A 16,570-nucleotide genomic window follows, 5' to 3' on the forward strand; every position below is an offset into this window, starting at 1 on the left:
TATCCCCATCGTCTATCCCCTCTGACCCCTATGTCTTTTACAGCTCAGCACTAAAAAGATTAGTGGGGGGGGGGGGTGAGGAGGCGGTCCTGGTGTCCCGGGGCTTGAACCCAGGACCTGGGCGCTGTCCCCGAGCTTTTTCATTCAAGGCTGGTGCTCCATCACTTGAGCCACACCTCCACGTCGGTCCTTTTGTGGTGAGTTGGAGATGAGAGTCTTGCCCAGGCTGGCTTCGAACCGCGATCCTCAGCTCTCAGCCTCTGGAGTAGCTAGGGTGACAGACGCGCGCCACCCGCCCCGAGGCGCCAGGGCCGCGCGGGGCAGACAGCGTCCTTCGCGGAGGCAGACCGCGGGGTGGGGCGTGGGGGTGGCCCGCGGTCGGTCCCCCACGACGCCGACGACTGGGAAGAGCGGCCAGGGGCCGGGCCCGTCGGGGCTGGAGGAGGCGGCGCGGCAGCCGCGGGCAGCAGCCGCTGACTGAGCCCCGCCGGTCTCGCCCGCCGGCGCCGCAGCTTCACTTCCGGGTGAGGCTGCCGGCGGGCCAAACAGTTCCGGGGCGGGCGGCAGCGGCGGCGGCGGCGGCGGCGGCGGCTGGTCCCGGGGCGCGCGCGGACGGCGCGAGCGGCGCGCGGGGGCCTGAGGGGGGCTCGAGGCGGCGGCGGCGGCGGCGGCGGCGCGGGTGCTCCGGGCCCCGGCGGCGGCCCATGGGGCGGGAGGCGTGAGGCCGCGGCCTGCCCGGGGCTCGGGGGGTGGGGGGGCCGGGGCGGGGAGATGGATAAACTGACCATCATCTCAGGATGTCTCTTTCTGGCCGCCGATATCTTCGCCATCGCCAGCATCGCCAACCCCGACTGGATCAACACCGGGGAGTCCGCGGGTGAGCGGCGGCCGCGCGGGGCGGGCCCGGGAGGAAGGGACGCGCGACCTCGGGGCGGCGGTGTCCGCGGGACCCCCGGGCTGTGCGGAGACCCCCGGGCCCGGGACCGCGGGGCCGTGCGGAGACCTGGGCCTGGGCGCCGCGGGCTGTGCGGAGACCCCCGGGCCTGGGACCCCGGGCTGTGCGGAGACCCCCGGGCCCGGGACCCCGGGGTGTGCGGAGACCCCCGGGCCTGGGCGCCGCGGGCTGTGCGGAGACCCCCGGGCCCGGGACCCCGGGGTGTGCGGAGACCCCCGGGCCTGGGACCCCGGGGTGTGCGGAGACCCCCGGGCCTGGGACCCCGGGGTGTGTGGAGACCTCCTACCCTGGGACCTTGGGGTGTGTGGAGACCCCCGGGCCCGGGACCCCGGGGTGTGCGGAGACCTCCTACCCTGGGACCTTGGGGTGTGTGGAGACCCCCGGGCCCGGGACCCCGGGGTGTGCGGAGACCTCCTACCCTGGGACCTTGGGGTGTGTGGAGACCCCCGGGCCCGGGACCCCGGGGTGTGCGGAGACCCCCAGGCCTGGGACCCCGGGCTGTGCGGAGACCCCCGGGCCCGGGACCCTGGGGTGTGCGGAGACCCCCGGGCCTGGGACCCCGGGGTGTGCGGAGACCCCCGGGCCTGGGACCCCGGGGTGTGTGGAGACCTCCTACCCTGGGACCTTGGGGTGTGTGGAGACCCCCGGGCCCGGGACCCCGGGGTGTGCGGAGACCCCCAGGCCTGGGACCCCGGGCTGTGCGGAGACCCCCGGGCCCGGGACCCTGGGGTGTGCGGAGACCCCCGGGCCTGGGACCCCGGGGTGTGCGGAGACCCCCGGGCCCGGGACCCCGGGGTGTGTGGGGACCCCTGGGCTCTGCGGAGACTTTGGGACTGTGTGGAGACCCGGGCCCGGGATCCCCGGGGTATGTGGAGACCCGGGCCCGGGACCCCTTCCCCCCCCCCCCCCCGGGTAGTACGGAGATCTGGGCCCAGGATTTCTCCCCCACCCCCACCCCGTCTGTGTGGGGACAGGAGCCCGGGACTCCTGGGGAGGGGACGAGGGCAGCCTGCCCCCCGGAGGGACCAGCTTGCCTCTAGATTTTATAAAGGAAAGTGGGGAATTTGGAGGGATCTAGAAAGCCAGGTGGAGAGGCTGCGGCTGGAACGGGGAGACCCAGGGGTGTCCCATCCCGCCCCGGCGAGGTGAGAGGTGGGCGGCGAGCGCCGACCCGGGGAGGCTGAGTTTGATGGTTGATACTGGGAGCTGCTGGGTTGGGGGAGGAATCGGAACCCTCGGCTTATCTAACCCTGCCTGTTTAGCAGTGTTGGAAATGCTCGTGTCTTCCGATTTTCCCTTTGGAATGTCTGTGGTTATAATTTTGCTTTATTTTAGGCCCGGGAGCTATGATAATACTAATAATAAACTTGATTTTATGGAGCATCTTTCATTCCAGTGTATCTCACACACACACACACACAAATCCGCTGTGGAGATCTTAATAGTAGTTACAAAATTAAATAACACATTAGAGTCGCAGGCAGCTCCGCAGCAGCTCCTGCTATACTGTCGTGGAGCTGTAAGGCAAAGGGAAGCGAGTTGGTTCTCTCCCTCACCCCCCCCAAAAGAGGTGGTGTCTTTCAGAGGAGTATCCCAGGCCAGGGCACCGGGGCCACATGGCTCCAGCTTGGGCCATCCTTTCCTAGCCTTCTCTTCCTGTCTCCCTCATCCAGACCTGTGAGACCAAACCTTTAATTAATGTAAACTTGGCTGTCAGGAGAGTTTCTCAGAATTAAGGAAGAATTGTGTCTTTTAACTGAGGTTCAGTGTAGGTGAAGGGAATACTGAGGGGTGGGAATGAATAATTGGCTATAAAATGGATCACTATGCTGGCAAACTTCTTAAGGATTACTTGTGGTTCTCTATTTATCCTGCAATATTTTTAGCTCTTGGGGGAAAAAAAAAAAACTAGAGCTGGGACATTTGTTGCCTCCTCCTCCTTCCCTCCCTCCTTCCCTTCTTTCACTCCCCCAGTAGACCTAGTAACACAAAATCATGCTGTCATATTTAGGGGTTATTAAGATAACACTAAAGGATTCTGCTACTTTTCTTGCACATTGCATTTAGCAGAGCTAAATTGTAAAGCATCAAAGAAAGTGTCAGGGTGACTTTAGACTTTGGTGATAGTGTGAGGCTTTGTTTCTGAATGGGTTGGTGATTCCAGAAAACTTAGGCAATCATATGTGTGATGTCCAGCTCACAGCTTGTGTTTTTATTCTAATTATATGGGCAATGACTCCTTTTATTTTATTTTATTTATTTTTTTTGGGTCCGGTTATGGCCTGAACTCTGGGCCTGGGTGCTGTTCCTCAGCTCTTCAGCTCAAGGCTAGCGCTCTACCACTTGAGCCACAGCGCCACTTCTGGCTTTTTTCTCTTTTTCTTATGTGGTGCTGGGGAATCGAACCCAGGGCCTCATGCATGCAAGGCAAGCGCTCTACCACTGAGCCACCTTCCCAGCCCAATGACTCCTTTTATAAAATGTTCTTTTGGGATTTTCATACTTACCCGACAAAAGAGCTTCACTGTTCCAGTAGAGATCTTTGCAAATAAGTTTTAGGTAGAATCTGAATAGACACACTCGGACCACAGGGAAGGACACTATGACATATGGGGTGAGAGAGAGGAGAAGAGATGGTATAACATTCCTGAGAAGATGGGATAGAAGGGGAAGCTCTGTCCATCATCCCCTCCCCCAAGTTCTGGAGCTTGAACTCAGGGCCTTGGTTGTGTCCCTGAGCTTCTTTTGCTCAAGGCTAGCACTTTTCCACTTGAGCCACAGCTCCACTTTGGCTTTTCTTGGTAGTTAATTGGTGATAAGAGTGTCATGGGCTTTCTTGCCTGGATTTGCTTTGAACTGCAATCCTCAGATCTCAGCCTCAGAAGTAGTTAGGATTGAAGGCAAAGTAATCAGCCGTGAATTGCCATAGGCATGGGAGGGTCAGCAGTGCACTGTTTGAAAGAGAAAAAAAAAACACTTTTCTAAAAGCCAGGCATTGCAGAGGGCACCCAACATAGTAGGATTGTGTAGCTTCAAAGCCTTGTGAACCCACAGTGTGATGATCTATCTGTCCTGTTGACCATCTCTGGTACTGCTCAACTGCTTTGGGACAAGTGTAGCTAAGTAGGTGAATTTTCCAGATGTCCTTGGAAATAAGGAAACATCAAAAGTACTAATGTTAAAGCCAGTAAAAGTTTTCATCTGGGTTGGGTTTTGTCATGTCCATGCAAGCCAAGGCATTGAGGGTATCGGCCAGAGAATCTTTTTTGTTGTTGCTGTTGTTGGTGGTGGGGCTTGAACTCTGGGCCTGAGCGCTGTCCCTCAGCTCTTCACCTCAAGGCTAGTGTTCTACCACTTGAGCCACAGAGCCACTTCTGGCTTTCTGGTGGTTAATTGGAGATAAGAGTCTCATGGATTTTCCTGTGTGGGCTGGCTTTGAACTGTGATCTTCAGATCTCAGCCTCCTGTGTAGCTAGGCAGGAGCCATCAGTGCCCAGCCAGAGTATCTTTGTAATGATGACTAGGGCTGTATAAAGAGTGTTAGTGAATTCAGGAAAGAGCTGATGGTTTGGTCAAAAAGAAGATAGCAAGTGGTCAGCGGAGCTGTGAACATTGTAATGCAGTCAACTTGTGGGTTTGAGTGAGAATAAGAAGTTGCTACAGCAATATGGAATGGCCAGAAGCTATGGCCCCAAGGCCCAGAGTAACTATGAGAGTAGATATATAGCCCAGGTTAGTAGTGGAGATAAGATTTATTTCCCTTGCTATCCCAAGTTGCCTATCAGTTAAAATATTCTTTGGCTAAAAAGAAGATAAATAGCTAACCCTAGGAACAGTAGGAAAAATGTCAAAAATACTTCTTTTTTTGGGGTGAGTGGGCTTACACTGTGGGATAAGGAGATCTCCCTTAGTTTTTTTTTTTTTTTTTGCTCAAGACTGGTGCACCTGTGGCTTTTTGGTGGTTAATTGAAGATAAGAGTCTCACAGACTTCTGCTGGCCTGGCTTAAAACCTTCCTCAGATTGCAGGCTCATGAGTAGCTTGGATTGCAGGTGTGAGCCACCAGTGTCTGGCTTCAAAAAAAAAAAAAAAAAGAAGGGGAATCTCTATTTCTTACCTTATAGACTCTCTTAAGGTTAAACAGTTAGGGATACAGCTCCTAGTAGAACATTTACTTAGCTCCTACTAAACCTTGAGTTCTGTCTCCAGCATTTCTAAAAAACAAAACCAAAAAAACCCTCAAAACAAAAACAATCCTTTTGGAATTGTGGGAATGTGGCTTAGTGGTAGAGTGCTTGCCTAGCATGCATGAAGCCCTGGGTTCGATTCCACATAAACAGAAAAAGGCAGAAGTGACACGGTGGCTTAAATGGTAGAGCACTAGCCTTGAGCACAGAGAGGCTTAGGGACAGAGCCCAGGCCCTGAGTTTAAGCCCCAGGACCAGGAAAAAAAAAACACCCCCCCAAAAACAAACAAACAAAAAAAAAGCACAACCCTTTCAAATGGTGCCTTGGACTAGGATAAGACCATAAAACTGCACTTGAATTTGGTCTGCTATTCACTTGAATGCTTGTTGCACTCTACTTGAACAGACAGATGCAGTCTTCAGCTTTAAAAGAAGAAATGTAGCAGTACATCTTCCAAAACAGTGAAGTAGTGAGAAGTCCAAATAAGCTCTCAAAGGTGACAGGAATTACTTTATTCCAGCATTCATGTAATAGAAACTTTACCAGGAAGCAAGAAGTTAATGTGTTCCCTTTAGTGCAATACATTCAGTCTGTAAACATTTTATCACAATTTAAAAAAGGGATTTCAGATCAGGAGCTGTTGCCTCATGCCTGTCCTAGCTACTTAGGAGGCTGAGATCTGAGGATCGAGTTCAAAGCCAGCCCAGGCAGGAATGTTTGTGACACTCTTATCTCGAATTAACCACTCAAAAAAGGTGAAAGTTGAGATGTAGCTCCAGTGGTAGAGTGTTAGTCTTGAGAAAGAAAGAAAGGAAAGAAAGAAAGAAAGAAAGAAGCAAGCCCAGGGATAGCATAGCATCCAGGTCCTCAGTTCAAGACCCACACAAAATGCAACACAAAACAAAACCAAAAAATCCATAGACCAGCACAAAACAAAAACCATACCAGTGAAATACAGGAAAGTTTTGACATTCAAATCCAACCTTTGTCACATGATAACTTTGACATTGGCACAAATTCCTTTGCCTCTCTGTGTGTCTGTTTTCTCCACTGAAAATTAGGGGTGATATCAATAGTCACCACAGTGCCTTATGGTAATGATGGAATTACTCCATGAGAAACATTTAGAATGGTGCCTTGAGCACGTAGTGAGTGCTCAAAGTTAGAGGTCGTCATTGCTGTCCTGGCTTATAAGCCCAATGTCAGAATCCCAAGTTTTGCCATGAAAGCCCTGACCTTGCTATTTTGAAAACGACAGGTCTTTATTAGATGGTTTTAGAAATCAGAAAACATCGAGAATGGCACCCATGGGCTTAGAATAAGTTAAATAAATGTCTTCCCTTGGTGGCTTTGCATTTTCTCCATCCCTTCAGTATTGTGTCTCTTCAGTCTCTCTGCTCTAATCTGGTTGGCCTCAGCTTCTACTGGAAAGCACTGAAATGTCAAACCACAAAGCCTGAATAGAATAGCTTCCTACAGTTACAACAGATAGACTATATGGTGGACCCTATTTGAATTGGCAGACTTGTTCTTATCTGCTGTTTTGGTGCAAATACAAAGTCTATTCCTTGTCTTCTCACCTTTGTGTGATGGCATCCATTGTACTATTGTAGGAGCTTGTGGATTATGCCCAACTTTTGCAGATATAATGGAACTAAAAGCTATTATATACATGGAGAAAGTACGTAGAGGAAAATAATGACTCTTAACCATTTCTATTACTGCAACTAAAACTATGGAGGACAGAATAATGGCAGAATTAAAGTACAGTGGCAGAAGTACTTAACTCTTCTGTGTTGAGGTCACATTTCTGCTGGGTACTAGAGCTTGCTACCAGTAGCGCTATCTTTCATTTTATGTAGTGCTGTGTAGGCTTTGAAGCACTTGACTTTCGTTGCTTGATTTGGTTGCTTTGGCTTTTTATATTTGGCTGATACAGAATAGTCAAGCAATGTTTTCCCCCAAATTTCAGCAGTTGGCACCATTTCCAATATGGTAGAGGCAAAGGCTCACTTCAAGAAAACTTTTCTGAGCTTGGGGGTGTATCTTAGTGGTAGGGCTCTTGCTTAGCACATGCAAATTTATTTGATTGCCAGCATTGAATAAAATAAAACTTCATTGATCTACTTCTTATACCTTACTTATGCATAATTTTATCTTGAATAAAGTTTAGATTCTTCAGTGGTTGGAATTTTGCCAGAAAGGAGCTTCAGATTTCAGTCTTAAAGTGATAAGTTTTGATCTTCCTTCCCTCTCTCTGCCCTTCCCTCCCTTTCTCCCTTTCTCCCTTTCTCCCTTCCTTCCTTCCTTCTTCCTTCCTTCCTTCCTTCCTTCCTTCCTTCCTTCCTTGCTTTTGGTTGGTACTGGAACTTGAACTCAGGGTCTCACACTCGAACAGCTTGCTTGCTCAAATGGTATTCTCTACTACTTGATTCAGACTTCCATCCTGACTTTTTGCTGATTATTTGGAGATGGAATCTTACAGGCTTTTCTGTCAAAGCTGGCTTCAAACTTTGCTCCTCCAGATCTCAGTCTCCTGAATAGCCAGGATTATAGAGATGAGCCACTGGTACTAGCCACTGCATGTAAATTTCTTCATCCCACTGTCAATCTTTACTCATCCCTCATGAAAAAAATTATATGGGTTCATTTTAGCATGATCAACAGTTAAGAAAGCTGCTTCTGAGCCGGGTGCTGGTGGCTCACACCTGTAATCCTAGCTACTCAGGAGGCTGAGATCTGAGGATCGCGGTTCAAAGCCAGCCCGGGCAGGAGAGACCGTGAGACTCCTATCTCCAATAAACCACCAGAAAACCGGAAGTGGCGCTGTAGCTCAAGTGATAGAGCGCTCGCCTTGAGCTGAAGAGCTGAGGGACAGCGCCCAGGCCCAGAGTTCAAGCCCCACGACCGACAAAAAAAAAAAAAAAAAAAGAAAGCTGCTTCTGATCTACAGGCTTTTTACTGAGGTACCTCCCATCTCTTTATGGCCAAGATTTCAGGGACGCTTTAGGGTTAGGTCATCCTAGAAAGGTTTGATCAGTGGGTTTTTGTTTTGTTTTGTTTTGTCTGTCAGTCATGGGTCTTGAACTCTGGGCCTGGGTGCTGTCCCTCAGCTCTTCAGCTCAAGGCTAGCACTCTACCACTTGAGCCACAGCACCACTTTGATTTTCTGGTGGTTAATTGGAGGTAAGAGTCTCACAGATTTTCTTGCCTGGGCTGGCTTTGAACTGCTATCCTCAGATCTCAGCCTCTAGAGTAGCTAGAATTAGAGGCATGAGCCCCTGGCATCCAACTGTCCAGTGTTTTTAATGAAGATTTCTAGATGTTTTCCAAAACCCTTTTTCAAGTAATAAAAGAGTTTCTCTTTTATGGCTAATCAAAATAAGTTTTAATTATTCATTCCTGAATTTTTAAAAATTGTTTTTTTAAATTTTTTACTTTTTTGTTTGTTAATCCTGGGTTTGAACTCAGGACCTGGGTTCCTTCCCTGAGTTTTTTCACTCAAGGCTAGTGCTCTACCACTTTGAACCGTAGCGCCACTTCCAGATTTCTGGTGGTTAATTGGAGGTAAGAGTCTCACAAACTTTTCTTCCTGGGCTGGCTTTGAACCACAGTCCTTAAATCTCAGCCTCCTGAGTAGCTAGGATTATAGGTGCCCAACGTCTAAAAATATTTTTATTCTTCTTTCTGCTTTAAGTTGTTTAGATGGGATGTTAGTGTTTAAAGGGGTCTGAAAAGCCCTCGTCCACCCTTCTTCAGTTTAGGGAGCTAAAGAAGGGCCAGGTTGACTTCAAATGCAATCTTTCTGCCTCTGCCTGAGTACTAGGATTATAGCCATCCACTACCATGCCTGGCTTCATCCCTGTTTCTATTTTGAATTATTTGAGGAGGGGAAATTATTAGAGGCTAAAATAGTATTTTATAAATAGTACTTTATTATATAAGGAGGTTCTTAAAGAACATAACATATTTGGGAACAGCAGCTTCCTCTTAGTGGACCTCAAAATTGACCAGACTTTACTCTTCAGTCTCAAGTAGAACTAGGGCACCTGTGCCTGTAAGGCATCCAGTGTGAAAGATAGGGGAGCTCAGTGCTCCCACAAGCAAGAGGTTGGACTGATGATGCCCATTATTTTTTCCTTAACTGCCAGCCAAATGAAGTCGCTCCTGAAAGGAGAAAGTCAGTGGGAAGCACAGGTAAGCTGAAAGTATTACCCTGCCATCCCACAGTCTCTCAGAGAGAGAAAAATTAGGAATAGAGAGAAAGACATACCTGTTTACATCCAGATGTCTGACCCTTTTTGAGGAAGAGCTTTCAATCAAGTCTGAAGATGGGCAGGCTTGGGGAGGGGAGGGGATGGCCCAAAGGTGTGGCATTGGGATGGGATTCTGCTTCCTTCTGGCCTGTCCACAGGAAGTCAACCTCATGTAAGTGTCTGTGGTGTCTCCCAGCTGACTCGTAGTGGTCTAACACTCACGTAGATCCTGGCCTGCAAACTGGGGATGCTTGGTTTAAGACATTAAAATTATGGCTGGCCAAGCAGACTCATCTATTACATACTGGGAAGTTATTAACTACAAAACCCTTTGTCCAGGCTGTGATCACAAAGGCCCTTTGGCAGGAAGGAGTTCTTAACATCAGTTGTTAAAAGAACCAAGTGGCCTAGAACTTGGCGATGTTAATCACTGGGGGTTGACTTGTAAAGGACGGAATTTGATTCCTAAGAGAGCAGAAATGTTGGCATTGTGTTCTCTAATTTAGAAAGCATCAATAAAATTTCTTCATTGGCTTTTTGAGCCTTTTTCTAGTACAATTCTTTTTTTTTTTTTTTTGTCGGTCGTGGGGCTTGAACTCTGGGCCTGGGCGCTGTCCCTCAGCTCTTCAGCTCAAGGCGAGCGCTCTACCACTTGAGCTACAGCGCCACTTCCGGTTTTCTGGTGGTTTATTGGAGATAGGAGTCTCACGGTCTCTCCTGCCCAGGCTGGCTTTGAACTGCGATCCTCAGATCTCAGCCTCCTGAGTTGCTAGGATTACAGGCGTGAGCCACCAGCGCCCGGCTCTAGTACAATTCTTAATGTCTTTATTAGCTTATAATTTACATACCATAAAATTCACCCCTTTAAAGTATATACAATCTAGTGGGTTTTAGTATATTCACAGAGTAGTATACTACCTTTGTGACAATCAATTTTAGAATATTTTTATTACTCCACAAAGCAGCCTCACATGTCTTAGCCATTACACCCAACCGTCTGGACCTAGGCATCAACTGATCTTTCTATCTGTAGGTTTGCCTGTTCTAAATTTGCCTGCTCTAGATAGTATAAAAAGAAAATACAGTGTTGCCACTGGTTTCTTTCTCAGCATAATGTTTATAAAGGTCCTCCATAGGATGGCATGTATTTGTACTGCTGAATAATATTCCCTCATGTGAACAGACTGCATTTTATGTATTCACTTACTAGACTTTTTTTTTTTTGGTCAGTCATGGGTCTTGAACTCTGGGCCTGGGCACTGTCCCTGTGCTCTTCAGCTGAAGGCTGGCACTCTGTCACTCGAGCCATAGTGTCACTTCTGGCTTTCTGGTGGTTAATTGGAGATAAGAGTCTCATGGACTTTCCTGCCTGGGCTGGCTTTGAACCGAGATCCTCAGAGCTCAGCCTCCTGAGTAGGGTTATAGGCATGAGCCACCTGTACCCAACTACTTACTGGACTTTTTTTTTTTTTCTTACTGGACTTTTGAACTACTATATTTTTTTCCCCTAAGACTAAAACTCCATAATGGTACAGTGGTACAAAGACTATTTATTTGGAAGTACTGGTTGAACTCAGGGCCTCATGCCTGGTAGGCAAGGGCTCTACTTGAGCCCATTGCCCTAGTCCTTTTGCTTTTAGCTTTTCAGATAGATGGTGTCTTGTGCTTTATTCTGGTACTATCCTCAGACTGTGATCCTTTAACCTCTATCTCCCAGCTTGGATTTTTTGTTTTGTTTCTTTTTTTCTTGTTGGTCAGTTGTGAGTCAGAACTCAGGGCTTGGGCTCAGTCTCTGAACTCTTTTGCTTAAGCCCAGCGCTCTACCTCTTTGAGCCATAGCTTCTAGTTTTCTGGTGGTTAGTTGGATAAGAGTATTATGGAGGGTCTGGGAAGGTGGCTCAGTGGTAGAGTGATTGCCTTGCATGCATGAGGCCCTTGGTTCGATTCCTCAGCACCATATAAGCAGAAAAAGCTGGAAGTGGGGCTGAGGCTCAAGTGGTAGAGCGCTAGTCTACAGCTGAAAAGCTGAGGGACAGCGTCCAGGCCCAGAGTTCTGGCCCCATTATGGACAAAAAAAAAAAAAAAAAGAGTATTATGGACTTTTCTGCCTAGGATGACTTTGAACCACAATCTTCAGATCTCAGCCTCCTGAGTAGCTAGGATTACAGGCATGACCAACTAGTGCCCCGCTATCCCAGCTTGTTTTTAAGATAGGATGTTACCAACTTTTGCCTGTGTTGACTGATCTCTAACCACAAATCTTATCTGAATAACTTGATTTGATTTTTTTTTGTTTTGTTTTGTTTTTGTTTTTGTCGGTCGTGGGGCTTGAACTCTGGGCCTGGGCGCGGTCCCTCAGCTCTTCAGCTCAAGGCCAGCGCTCTACCACTTGAGCTACAGCGCCACTTCTGGTTTTCTGGTGGTTTATTGGAGATAGGAGTCTCACGGTCTCTCCTGCCCGGGCTGGCTTTGAACCGCGATCCTCAGATCTCAGCCTCCTGAGTAGCTAGGATTACAGGCGTGAGCCACCAGCGCCCGGCTTGATTTGATTTTTTTTTGTTGTTATATTAGCTGGGAGCCAGTGGTTCATGCCTGTAATCCTAGCAACTCCAGAGGCTGAGGTCTAAGGATCCCGGTTCAAAGCTGCCCAGGGCAGAAAAGTCTGTGAAACTCTTATCTCTAATAAACTACTCAGAAAAAGCTAGAAGTGGCACTGCAGCTCCACTGGCAGAATGCTAGCCCTGAGCACAAAGAGGCTCAGGGACAGTGCCCAGGCCCTGAGTTCAAGCCTCAGGACTGGCATCATCATCATCATCATCATCATAATAATGTTATATTATCAGTATTTATCTCAGCAGACCAAATAATAAGAACCAGTTTTTAAAAAATTGGCATGATAATGCACATGTACACGAGTCCTTTTCTTTTTAGCTTAGTGTGTCTGGAAACTTTTTTCTTTTTTCTTTTTTGGGTCTAGTCGTGGGCCTGAACTCTGGGCCTGGGCGCTGTCCCTCAGCTCTTCAGCTCAAGGCTAGCGCCCTATCACTTGAGCCCCAGTGCCACTTCCGGCTTTTTTTTTTCTGCTTATGTGGTGCTGAGGAGTTGAACCCAGGGCCTCATGCATGCAGGGCAAGTGCTCTACCACTGAGCCACCTTCCCAGCCCAAAACTGTTGTTTTCTTAGCTCTCTCCTAAGAAGTACTGGTCCATATTAAGAGTTTCAGTAGCCGGGAGCCAGAGGCTCACGCCTGTAATCCTAGCTACAGAAGGCTGAGATCTGAGGATCGAGGTTCAAAGCCAGCCCGGGCAGGAAAGTCCGTGAGACTCCTATCTCCAATAAACCACTAGAAAACCGGAGGTGGTGCTGTGGCTCAAGTGGTAGAGTGCTTGCCTTGTGCTGAATAGCGCCCAAGCCCAGAGTTCAAGCCCCATGACTGGAAGAAAAAAAAAAGAGTTTCAGTAGTAAATGGTTCAGGAGGATTTGAAGTCAGACCTATCTAGATAGAATTTTTGGATTCTCTTTGTAGTAGATTTGAAGCATATAACCTAATTTCTCAGCTATAAAATAGAGATGGCATACTTACCTTAAAGATGTTTGTGAGGTAATCAAATATAGTATACGAAAAATTAACATGTTGTATGTGCACAGTAAATACATTAATGTTAATTATAATTACTATTTAATAATCATATTAGTACTATTACAAAAAAACAAAACATTGCATTTTTCGGTGTTTCTCTTTTATATTGTCTGCGTTATTTATTCACTTACACCCTGCCTTGTTTGAAAAGAGATTTAAGGCAACATGGTGAGTCTGTAGTTGAATATTCCTGAAACCCAGCTGGGTCCAATCTGGGCAGAGAGAGTGCACAGTCAGTTGTAGTGGTAATATAACTTAATGGGACACATGTAACTACCAAACCTAAGGAGTGCATTGGGTTTATGTTTATGGAACAGATTGAAGAGGTTTTCTAAGTGAAAGGCAGCCAAGCGTGATGCAAAGAGCACACAGGTTTGGGGCAAACCAACATCTAGTTTATGGTATCACTGGTAACCATGACATTGATCTTCCACAGGCTGCAGTTGAGTGCTTTTTAGTAATAAGAATTACATTATTTAGGCCTGATTAAGACTCTTTTAGTATAAAACAACAGTTATAAAACGACAGTTAAAGCTTTAGAGTACTGTTGGCGTGCTGAGTTCATTATTATTTTATCTTAAGGTCTGAGAGTAAGGGTGAAATGTCTGAGACAAGTATTTTTTCCTCCCATCCCTTTCCTTCTCTGCTTTCCTCTCCTCTCCTCTTTGGTTTTATTCAGTCATGTATGTAGCCAGGCTTGCCTCAAGCTGGATCTTTCTGCCTCACCCGCTTTCCTTCTCTTTGTCCCCCTGAAAGTCCTGGAATTACAGGCATGCACTACCACATTCGGCAGAGATAAGTTCTTTTTTTTTTTTTTTGTCAGTCGTGGGGCTTGAACTCTGGGCCTGGGCGCTGTCCCTCAGCTCTTCAGCTCAAGGCGAGCGCTCTACCACTTGAGCTACAGCGCCACTTCTGGTTTTCTGGTGGTTTATTGGAGATAGGAGTCTCACGGTCTCTCCTGCCCGGGCTGGCTTTGAACCGCGATCCTCAGATCTCAGCCTCCTGAGTAGCTAGGATTACAGGCGTGAGCCACCAGCGCCCGGCAAGTTCTTTCTTTATAGAAACATTGCAAACAGCATAACTGAAAGATAGTTTATGGCATGAAATTTCTTTTAGTGCTTCATGGTTGCTACATCTCCACCCTATTTTTATAATAGTGTAGGGGAAATTTGGATACCTAATGAAATGTTGCTGATTCTGAAATTGCAATTGTTGAATTATAAATAAGAGCTTAAGCAACCTGAGTGGATAATTACTTGCAAACTGATATTATTTCATACCCTCTCCTACCAACTCCAGAGATCAGCCTCAGTGTATAGGGTTAATTTCATATTTATAGTGTTTCCTGCTGGTTATTGTTTATGTAAGCAGGACATTTCTTTTTGGTTGTCCAAATATTTTATTTTCAAGTTCTGAAGCTACCTACTTAATTTTAGTACTTTCTGGAATTTCTCATGCACCTAAGCAGCTAGCTCTTAAAAAAGTTTGATAAATATAAAACCTATAAAACCTGTTCCACTTAATAATGCCAGGTTAGGAGTGATTCTCTCTCTCTCTCTCTCTCCTTCCTCCCTCTTTCCCTCTCTCCCTCTCTCCTTTCTTTCTCTTTTCTTTTCTTTTTGATGGTTATAAGGTTTGAACTCAGGTACTGTCCCTGAGCTTTCTTTTGTTCAAAGCTAGTGCTCTACTACTTTGAGTCATAACTCCACTTCTGATTTTCTGGTGGCTAATTAGAGATAAAAGTTTCACAGGCTTTCCTGCCCTGGCTGATTTTGAACCATGATCCTCAGATCTCAGCCTCCTGAGTAGGATTACAGGTGTGAGCCACCAGTGCCCCCGGGCCACTAGTGCAGGAGTGGTGTTTATTTCATCTTCTGACCATAGACTGATGTAGATGTACCCAGACAGACAGCAGTCATGCTCCAATAATGTACCTAGATACACTGTGGCTTGTGTTCTCACTGACTGTAAATTGCATGGAGAGAATAGAATGTAATCTCTCAAAGTTGATAGTAAAGGACATGTGGGTTTGGGTCTTGCTACCAATGATACACACGTTTTTGTGTGAATGTCCCAGCCAGCATGCACAGTCTGCTGACATGAAGTTCCAGTGTGATACTCCAGTTCAGTTTTGAAGTAAACTACACAGCTTTGAATCAGTGCTTTAATTCATTGTTTTGTTGCTGGTTTTTTTTTTCTTTTGTTTTGCCTGCTCAGCGTCTGCGTACTGTCCCTGATCTTCAAGGCTAGTTTTCTACCACTTGAGCCACAGTGCCACTTCTGGCTTTTTCTGTATATGTGGTACTGAGGAATCGAACCCAGGGCCTCACGCACTCTACAATTAAGCCACATTCCCAGCCCGTCATTGGTTTTGTTAATTATAAAAAGTCTACACTTTTTAATGTGTCTCTTTATACTAGTCTTACTATAAATAAAATGTCACATTTGGCATTTTGACACTTGCCATTGTGTATATTGAGCAAAAGACAGCTGTTGACTTTTAATATAGATCTGTTCAATCAGGGACCACATCCCATGATACTTAGGACTAAAGAGGAGTAAAGAAAAATGCAGTTGAATGAGTCAAGTAGGAAAACAGAAGAGCAAAATGTCACCAGTTCTCCAATTGTTTACCTGGAATATTAGTGTGTCTACATTAAACTATGATGATACAAATTCTTTTTAAAAACAGACAAGTCCCATTCAGATCAGTTCTGACCAGTTCACTATCTTACAAAGGCACTTAAACCATGCTCCCAGTCCTTTTTTCTTTAGTTATTTTTTGATAGGGTCTTGAACTTTTTTTTTTTTAACCTGGGAGGTGGGGCTGGGAATGTGGCTCAGTGGTAGAGTGCTTACCTAACATGCATGAAGCCCTGGGTGTGATTCCTTAATACCACATGAACAAAAAAAGGCAGAAGTGGTGCTGTGGTTCAAGTGATAGAGTGCTAGCCTTCAGCAAAAGAAGCTCAGGGATTATGGCCAGGCCTTGAGTTCAAGCCCTAGGACTGGCAAAAAAAGCAAGCAAGAAGGAAGGAAGGAAGGAAGGAAAGAAGGAAGGAAGGAAGGAAGGAAGGAAGGAAGGAAGGAAGGAAGGAAGGGAAAAGGAAAAATGCAAATACCTGGGAGGCCAGGGCTATGATCCTCCTACTTAGGCTACCTGAATAATTGGGATTACAGGCATAATCTATCATGGCTATCATTCAGTGTTTATTTGGTTGTTGAGATGGGATCTATTTTGCCCAGGCTGGCCTTGAACTGAAATTCTTCTCATCTCCATCTCCTCAGAAATTGGGATTATAGGCATTAGTCACTACCCCAAGTATCATCATTTTTATAAAATGTTTATTGTACCATAAATATATCTTAACGTTCCCATAGTTGTTCCCTAAGCCCCTGAACTGCATCCCTTACAGTCTTAGCAAATGCTGTTGAAGTATTTGTGGTCTATAATGAATATTCACAAAGGTTCTATTTAAGCGAATGATAATCTTGATTTTTTAAATCATTGATGGACCTGTTCTCTAGGAAG

The 16,570-nt window shown here is 46.8% G+C and overlaps 1 protein-coding gene across 1 annotated transcript in view; it reads left to right on the forward strand.

The window, feature by feature from the left end:
* Positions 1 to 758: 758 nt before the first annotated feature.
* Positions 759 to 16,570, forward strand: part of Mosmo (modulator of smoothened) — a 74,443-nt gene continuing 58,631 nt past the window's right edge. The window contains exon 1 of the mRNA XM_042689825.1: positions 759 to 877. Coding sequence (XP_042545759.1) covers positions 772 to 877 — 106 coding nt within the window. The 5' untranslated portion in view covers positions 759 to 771. The remainder of the gene's footprint in view (positions 878 to 16,570) is intronic.

Source organism: Dipodomys spectabilis, unplaced genomic scaffold (assembly GCF_019054845.1).
Source record: "Dipodomys spectabilis isolate Male_0828 unplaced genomic scaffold, ASM1905484v1 ptg000127l, whole genome shotgun sequence".
Taxonomy (NCBI): Eukaryota; Metazoa; Chordata; class Mammalia; order Rodentia; family Heteromyidae; genus Dipodomys; species Dipodomys spectabilis.